At 40.5% G+C, this 9,635-nt stretch overlaps 1 protein-coding gene across 1 annotated transcript; it reads right to left on the bottom strand.

Moving 5' to 3' along the window:
* Positions 1-1,341: 1,341 nt before the first annotated feature.
* On the bottom strand, positions 1,342-8,830 carry LOC137903438 (proton-coupled zinc antiporter SLC30A2-like). The gene is made up of 9 exons (XM_068747589.1): positions 8,757-8,830; positions 6,827-6,993; positions 5,727-5,873; positions 3,577-3,730; positions 3,228-3,382; positions 3,035-3,147; positions 1,851-1,956; positions 1,616-1,750; positions 1,342-1,484 (listed from the first exon to the last, which is right to left on the bottom strand). Exons 1-9 carry the CDS (start codon positions 8,828-8,830, stop codon positions 1,342-1,344), a joined length of 1,194 nt encoding a protein of 397 aa, XP_068603690.1.
* Positions 8,831-9,635: the final 805 nt, after the last annotated feature.

Below are 9,635 nucleotides of genomic sequence, written 5' to 3'. Positions count from 1 at the left end.
CTCGTGCTTGGAGGTAAATGATAAAATAGAAGCGCCACTTGAAAATGTTGACTGTAGCGTGATATAAATGTTTATTTAGCGAAAGAATATAATTTGATCTACATCAAATGAAACATAATATCAAAGTATATTGACGTCGTTCCATGTTTATCTTTTAAAATCATGTCCTCTGTCCAAATGTTTTTGAAATCAATGTCAACGGTAAAGCAAAGCGCACTCAAAATGTGCACATCTAGTTAGTGTAACAGCGCCATCTTCTGGTGTGATCTCTGACATTCAATTGGGCCACCAGAGCAATTTACCTGACTTGATGGCTTCTCATGATTCATTATAAAATTTTTCTGTCATAATTAAATTTCATCCTATAAATTAGCATGTTTTCTATGCTGAATTTAATTTATTCAATGCATCCAGCTTGGATTATTTTGCAACCCATCAAGATTTAAATTAAACAGTTAATATACATAACTGCTTGTTCAGCATGTGCTCTGCCATGCTGGAGATGTATGGCTCTGATTTAAAGAGACCGGAAGCTTTATTGCTGGGGGGGCCAGGGATAAACGTGAGTAAGGCTTGCAGTAAGGCTTGAGTACCACTGAAAATTGAGACTACAATCGCAATTACTTTTGAATAGTAATTCAAATTTGAAGTCATAGGCTGGATTACAACTTTGTTTTATCTGTAAAATATTGTATGTGTAATAATATCCTGTTTGCATTTATTTTCACTTACTTCCTTTAAAAAAAAACTATCTGCAAAATGTGTGTTTGTTTGTGCAGGTGTCAATGCGAGACAGCGTATATGTAATTTCAAACATTTTTAATCAAAGGCAATTTATTATAAGATATTGCAGTCACAAATCTCAAGCTACCTTATTATTTTCAGTCTGCCTAGTAGTTCAGAGGTTAAAATCTACTACCTCCTCATGAACATGATTGCAGGATAATGAATGGTAGAATTAACAAGCGGTTACTCAATGCACCTGGCCTTGTACATACAGTCCAAAAAGATTCTGAGCCTTTAAGTCTCGGCTTTACTTAATAATTTGACTTTAAATATAAAAGTAAGGACGACTCATAGTTTTAGACAAAATCTCACAGATAAAAGAACATTTCTTCTAAAATAATTTCAATCAAGAGCGAGCTCATCTTTCATTAAGGTGCATTGTTGTTTCACCTCCTACATTCCGTTGGGTATGTCAGACACACCTTTGGCCTGTCGCTGTAGCATTAATGGCACAGTAAAGTTTAGAGTCCAGTCAGCAGCTGGGAGGCACTTAATGCTATTGAGTCCAGAGGTCCTGCTGGGTCGGCTGCGCCCATTAAGAGCTCATGTAGGTTTCTACGTCTCTGGGTTCTCACACAGGATACACCCAGGCTTCAGGTCGGCCTGTTTCTCCAGCTGAATCGTAACAGAGTGGAAGTTGGCGGAGAAACAAACTTGCGTTATTTCTCTGAGGACAGACTGGTCATCAGCTGACTCGTCTATGGAGGAAAGCAAGATAACACAAATAAACATGAAGCGCCTTGTGTATTTATGTTCAATATTGATATGGTTGACTGTAATTCTCTTCACAGTTGTGGATATGTCTTTTAGTATGACCTTGTCTCCTCACCTATGGCTACATGTGCAGACAGCACGGCCTGGTTCATGGTGAGGGCCCAGATGTAAAGGTTGTGAATCGCCGTCACCCCCTTCACTTCAAACAGACGGTCCCGCATGTCAGTGTATGTCAACCCCACCGGAGTGCCTGAATGACAAAGGAAGACGAGGACACGAGTGTAAGAGTTTGTGAGGAATTAGAAGGACTCGGAATGATTGAGACAGAGACAGCCTAGTGGGTGCCTCACCTTCCATCAGGACAATGACAATATCCTTAATGATGGTAATTGTGGTGCACAAGACAAATAGAGAGAACAGGAAAGTGCAGATGGGGTCAGCCACTTTGTATTCCGGCTGAAATAACCAAATGAAACGGAAAAGTAACTTAGTGCAGTTAAATTAAATGGATCATTCACAGCTCAGGTGTCCAAAAAAAAAAAAAGATTTTCCCATTTACTTAAAATCGAGGCTTTTTAAAAAAAGATCATATCTTGTAAAATGTATGCCCTGGAATGCCATAGAATTTTCCAAACATCCTGAAGCTTTATGTTGCATTCATGGAGATAATGCTGAAAGTATTCCTTCAGGCCAGTCACCCGAGGCCACCACTTTAATGCCTCAGGTACAAGCAGTGCAGTGTGGGTAATATTCCTCTATTTTCAAAGGTATAATTACATGACAAGCATTTCTATTCATTCAAGGGGAAGAAATAATATTTAGTCTTTGTTGGCCGGGTAATCAACTCAAAAACTAGACAGACCAGCCTGAGCATGAGCACATTGTCCTGAGAACCTTCATCAACAACTCAGTAGGACCATAGAAAACACCTCTGGGACAGGATGGCACTGTCCCTGCTGCGGTTTTGAACAGACCACAACTCCCCGAGCCTCAATCATCACAAAGAGTGGACAAGGTTTAGAATCAGCCGCCTCCTTCACAATGATGATGGTAAGCCAAATGCAAAGAGTGAATCAGACATCACTTTGATTTTACTGCCTTTGGCCTTTGGCATGGTTCAACATAGGATCTTTTTTAATCCCTTTTAAAGATTATGCTTTGCTCGAGCTTTCCACCTTTTTTTTTTTAACTCTTAGAAAGAATTGTCTGTACGTGGCATATCCACCAACATTCCCCAAAACAGCAAACAACAAATGTATTATCGTCTGACCTAAAACGGTGACTATTGTTTGCATATTTACTATGACGTCAGAAAAATCATCTTTCCATGGAAAAAATAAGATTTGCTGGAAGAAAAAAAAAATGTCAATGAAATTTTTTCAGCAAGAATGTACAATTTGTGAAATAAGACAACATTTCACCATGGAAACAAAGACAGCTATCAATGATTGCTAGTAATCGCAACTGCTTTCTGGTCCTCGCCTATCCTTAAGAGGTTCAGCTCAGTATGAAAGACACAGCTGAAAGCCCTAACCTTGAAGAAGATGATGATGGCGCTGACAAACACGCTGATACTCTGGAAAAGATCTCCCAGTACATGGACAAAGGCCGCTCTCACACTGGCATTGGCCTTCTCTGGTATCTGACCTGCAAGAGAGCAATTCATTATGATTACTTGGCCTACCGGGATATATAAACAATTTATGGAATAATAAAAATCTACATACACCGATTGGCTGCATTTTGCTCCAAGTCCATGCGGCCATGAGCCACATTTGTATTGGTGCTTCCTTCCTGTTTCTTTCGACCCTGGCTATGGCCATGTGAGCCGAGACCCCCGTGACTGTGGCCATGGCCGGAGTGGTGAAGGGTGAGGGCCATGCTTTGAGAGTAGGAACACATTTATTTACAAGTTAGGAAATGAATCAGCTCCAAGACAAAAGGTTTTCAAATGACACACAGCACAAACTTCAAAAATGCATCATATATTGTCTCCCTCTCTGCACCATCTGTAATGAATCCGCAAATATTAAAAGGCTCACAATGAGCTGATGGAATAGTGTGTATTTCACTCACATAATATTAGCCAGCACAGCACAACCAGACGTAATGAGCATGACAGTGGCCTCGATGGTGTAGTCATTGCTGATGAGGCGCTCCACGGCAAAATAAACTAAGATTCCTGTCACCAGCCAGATGCTAAGAATTGATAACAAAGCGCCCAGAATCTCTGCATAGATGAAGAGATGAGGAGACAGAGGAGGAACATAAATCATAAATATTAATTTCTTTTACATGTTCCGAATGAAAATTGCCTGGAAGACAAAGATAATTAACATCTATGCACTTCCTTTTAAATAACCTCCATAAACTGTACAGTAAAAGTGTCATCCTTTGATAAGATGGGTCTTCACTATTCATGACTCATTAGCACTAAAGGCTAATTTTGATAGTCATCTCAAATTGCAGAGTGAATGGTGGCAGTCTCAGCCTGTTCCTCAGCTTGTTTGTTCAAACCACGAGATGAAGCAAACAAAAGTCTCAAAAACAATCCTGCTGAATACTAACAGGAGCAACTGAAAACGTGAACTGTACCAGTCTGATTTCCTCTAACGTCGTCTTCGTCTCCCCTTTAAAATGAGACTGTTACAGTAAACGAAGCATAAATGGCGATCCTGCGTCTGCGTTCACAGATTACAGCTGTAATCCACTTTCATACAGCTCTGTTCTTTTAAGAGTGATGATTTCACGAGCCAGTAATAGCATATTTACAGGCACAGGGATGTTCGTTAAAAACTCAAAAATGGTGCTAAGCATGAACTTGAATACTGAAGAAAGAGTAAAACGAGATTCCTTTGGAGAGCAGGAGAAATGTGACAGCTTAATGGCTTTCCATCTTTACATTAGAGCTAATTCAGGGAGATCTGATGCAGCCACTCAAGGCTTTTAAATGATTTTAATGTACTTTAAACTGGCGGCTTGTCCAGGGTGTGCCCCGCCTCTGGCCCATTGACTGCTGAGATAGGCTCCAGCTTGGCCCGCGACCTGATAACGGACAAAGCGGTTGGAAAATGAATTAATGAATAAATGTACCGGTACCTTTTGCCATTAAATAATTTTACTTTCTCAATTTTAAATGTTTCTATCTATCAGTTGAAACCAGAGGACAGATGATCAGGGATCTAACATTGTAAGAATCCTGAGGGCAGCCATTGTGATGAGAGCATCTGGACAGTTGGGCCTCAATGTCTTCCCATCAATGAAATTGATTGATGGCCGCTCCCTCCTTTTTTTCTCATTCTACCTTCTTGTCACCTTCTGTCTCTCCTCACCTTTCTCACATTCAAGATTCAAGATTCAAGATTCAAGATACTTTATTCCTCCCCGTCTTTCACTTCATTGTCTCATCGCCATTCACCACCACCTTCTCTTCTCATTTCTTGCTCTCTGGCTCAGCTCCTCAATGCTTACAACAGCATTTCCCCTCTAGCAAAAGCTCGAGGAGGGATGCCTTGGGCCTAGAAACACTCCACTATCTCGGCTGCCTCAAATGTTTATCTCCAGAAGCAAAACGTGTGAGACTTATGATGCTTTTGTTTACCAATCCATCAGAAGGAGCGATATTTTAAACCATAGTCCCTGTCTCTCCTCTGGACATGTCCAAATCATCGAAGTCTGGCCTCTCTGACCTTATCATCCAAAACGTCTAACATTCACTGTCCCTCTTATTGTCTCATTTCTGAGACAAATGACTCACAAGAAACGGAGCACACTGCGCAGGGCATCACCCGAGGCTCTGTGTTTCAGTTCAATATCTATCTAGCAGCTTGATTTTGTTAATAAAGTTTTTTTTTTTAAAAAGGTGCTCTTAAACTCTGGTGTTTCTTTAGAGAGGGTCCATCACAAACTGCTGTCCTGCATACTACAGTGTTTGCAACTATTGTAACAGATTTATGTACGTAAGGATCACTTCCAAAGAATCCAAGTTTTTAACTGTACTGAAGAAGCCTCTTGGATGAATGGTGAAACATCACCAAGCTTCTTCTACAAGTCCAATTGACTTTATTTGGCATTGAGATCAACCAAAGAATTGTTGTCTATGTCAAGCCACTATTTTGCCTGAAAGTTACTAAGAATAAAGCTGCAAATGTGGCACACATATACAGTACGTTTATTACTAACGCAATGATAACTACAAACCAAACACAAAATAGACAATACCGCACCTGCCCGGTGCCAGCCAAAATTCAACCTCTGTGTGGCGGGTCTGGAGGAGATCCAGAGGGCAAACAGGCTGATGAGGAAGCTGAAGAGATCCACCAGCAGGTGGGCAGCATCTGTCATCACCGCTAGGCTGCCTGCAAAATATCCACCTGCAAAGAGACTTCCTTCAATGGTGATACTGTACTGTTGAAATAAATTTATACCCGTGTGTGAGGTAATTAAAGCAAATGACACACTAAAAATAATGGGAGGAATGTTTGATGAGTGGATGGGGAGCCAGAAGGATAGTTTAAAGTGAAGACAGAGGAGAACAAGGTAGCAGAGAGAAATAAGACTGATGAGTTCCATTGTTGAAACATAATTAAAGTCCATGCATCGACTAGCCACAACATGACATCTGATAAGCTTCTATATCTCAGATTACTGATTGCTGGTTCTGACAGAAAGGTGACAGAATCACATTTTCTTTCACAATATAGTGGCTGGCTGGGGGGTATGGGCATCGCTCAGATGGGGATAACCAGTAATACAAAAACCTTTCTTTGTTGTGCGTATTCTACGGACCTTTAGATTTGATATCTGACCGTTGTATATTTACAAGGGTCTGCAGCCGTGACCTCAACTCTGTAAGGCTGGTATAGGCAGTCAATGAGCACTGGGGTAGCTGTCTATATTCAAAAAATGGATTGTATTAACTGAAATCCCAATTCATTTATTTATTTTAACAATTCCCTTTGGTTTTAAATTGAATTGGGATATAATTTATTAATTACAATACCTGAATTTATTTTAGAAGAAGTAGAAAATAAACAAAAAATAATAATAATAAAAACTTAACCTTTGTTTTCAAACATATACTGTAATTACAGTAGTAGTGGTGGCTGGCTTGAGCAAGGCACCAAAGCCCAGAGGTTGCTCCCTGGTTTGCTCCCTGGTTTGCCTTTCACTCGACCATCTCCATTAAAGCATGGGAAGGTGCCTTATAACACCAAGAGTGTACCAATGTTTATAGAGCCGCTCACTTGTGACCGGATCACCGACAGGACATGATAAGCAAAAGAGCCAAAATGAAATGAATGGAGATAAAAACAGACTTACTCACCGAGGATTTCACCAATCATGAAAATTAGGCAGATGGCACTGGCTATGTACAACCTCTTCCTGGCAACTGCTCTTTCTTTATTGCGATTCTCATGGGCAAGGCTGTTGTCATGGCAATGCTTGATGTCATCAGTGCCATTCGGCTGTGGCACTTCCTGGTTGGGCACACTGGATGGACGTCAATACCACAATAGGTGATTATATAGATGAAGTGACAGGAAATAAAATATTGGTGACTTTTCTCCTACTGTATCGGTATCCATTGAAACCATTCATAAATTACAAATAACTATTTCGTAAAGGTTAGCAAGTGCTGATGGAAATTAAAAGATAGAACTCCAATACCAGAATAATGTATTGTAAACAATGTGGTGAAGGCCAAGCAAGTGATCTGGTCACACCTACCAACTCAGACAACATTTAATATCAAACATGAGAAACCATCCCAAGTTTTGCACTGGAGGAAAAAAATGTCTTCCTTAATGACAGCTCAGGATATTTGTGTGAGTTCAGTGTACTGAAGGCGCGTTCCTCGGCAGAGACGCGCGAACAGATCCGTCTTGCAGGCTGTCAAAAAACCCGCAGGCGTGGATTAATGTGTTTGTAAAGTGAAAATTAGCCAAAATCATTTAATGAAGGTTTTTCATTGTGTTTGTTTGCTGTCTATTTTTGATAGAATAACTTTGAAAATATTCATGATGGATCATCATCAAAAAGGTTCTAAATTATTCTTGGTATCTTTATACACCGACCATGAAAAGTAGAAGTGAATCGGAGTTGATTTTTAACAGATGTTTGAATCCACACAAAAAAAAATTCCTAACGTCATTCTGGATCCGATCCAGATGGAATTCAGTGGCGAGATAGAAATCCCCCCCCCCCCCCCCCACCCTGCATGACTGTATCAAATTCAATAAACATTGATCAATAATCAACCAAGATATTGTGGAATACATTTTGAAGCTTCATTGACTGTAATGTTAACGAACATTTTAAACTGATCCATAATCCAGGATCTCCTCTGGATCATCACCAACATTTTATCATCTGTTCCTGGTAAGATTCCCAACATTTCTTGGAAATTTCCTCAAGATCCGTCCAGAACTTTTAGAGTTATCTTTGCTGATGTACGGACGGACAGACAAACGTCTGCAATCACATACATATAAGTTTGTGTTATTTTAATTGTGGATCCTTAAAAATACACTTGCACAACAGAAAGTGGTCAAAAAAAAAGACTCCAACTTCATGTAGCACGGGGTATTATCCTCAGATAGATATTAACCTTAAAATCAACCACTTATTCAGGTCCTATTGTGCTCAAACTACATGTTTACAACTAATGATTTACCCTGACAGTCTGCGGAGGGAATGGTTGCAAATGTGTAAAAAATAAATAAAAAAATAAATAAATATTGTTTGAAAAGTAGTTTCAGAGTAAATGTATAAAATGATGTGATAGGATCCAAAATCCAAATAACTCGTCTGTTCCATGGTACCGTCTGCCGCCTGCAAACAGAAAACCAGCTCATCTAAACACAAACTATAAGGGGAAACTCACAGATGCGCCGCCAACACAACGGGACCAGTGATAATTATTAATGCACATATCTGTAAGTGGATTAACAAATAAAATGCGCTCCTCTCTTTAGGTGTCAACATTGTAGCTCCGATCAGTTCCTAATCTGATGGTTTGCGCACTGCTGATTCTAATCTAGAGTAACTCAAACCAGGAATGGATAAATCACAAGCAAAGGGACGAGGGCAAAATGTTGCGCCCGGCGCAACTGTCCCAATAGTTGCCCTACAAGATAAGCATGTGATCGATGAATACCTCTGGCTCTGAAACACAATCATTTTTTATTTCATTCAAAAATAATCCAATCTCTCCTGAAGACACGATCCATTATGTACAGATTCCCAAGTTTTACCTTCCTTCAGTGGTGTACGTGTTTTTGCCTCCCACTCCGAGGGGGAGTCTCTCTGGATCCTTCTTTCTGAACATGATCGATACTCCGGTAAACGGACCAGACAAGGAGCTGCCGAACCTCTTCAAAGATGTTCAAAACTCAAACGCTAATAGAAAGAGCGACCGTTCCGTTGAACGGAGCATCCAGTTGAGGCGCCACACGCTTTCAAGTCTTGTGATCTGATACCGTCCGGACCGTGCGCAAATGGATCGCCGTCTGCAGCGCACGCGTATTATTCAGAATCCTTCATACCAGCCTCACTTTTCACGCTTTCACACACACACACGCGCACACACACACACACACACACACACACACACACACACACACACACACAAGTCCCAGCGTTTCTTTAAAAAAATAAAAAGTTACATTAACCCTTACTGAGCAGGACCGTGCATATTTAATATTTACACTTACAGACTCTAACTGTAAATTCCAAGCCGCGGGGCAGGTTGGCCTCGCACGAACGCAGAACAAGTGCTCCAGATGTCAAATCATCCCTTAGGGATAATCTCATCAAACCTCGTAACCTCTTAAATTTGATTAGAAAATTTCTATATCCACAAATTATGTGCGCTGCTGCGGCCATGACTGGGATGGATCACTAAGGTGCCATGCAGGACGTGCGCTTTGACATTTGTAGATTTGTCACGCTTGATCTCGAAACAAACCAGTTGCTCCTCTTTTGATGTCCTGCTCCTCTTCCAATGGTAATCGAGTTTATTTGCATCTGCTGAGGGTTTTTTTGTTTTTACCTGGAACGTTGGTTTGTCTGTCTGTTAGGAAGATAACTCAAAAGGTTACAGACGGATCTTGATGACATTTTCAGGAATTTTT

This window comes from Brachionichthys hirsutus, chromosome 13 (genome assembly GCF_040956055.1).
Source record: "Brachionichthys hirsutus isolate HB-005 chromosome 13, CSIRO-AGI_Bhir_v1, whole genome shotgun sequence".
Classification (NCBI taxonomy): Eukaryota; Metazoa; Chordata; class Actinopteri; order Lophiiformes; family Brachionichthyidae; genus Brachionichthys; species Brachionichthys hirsutus.
Note: the sequence above shows the minus strand (reverse complement) of the source record. Positions and strands in the feature narration are given on the sequence as shown.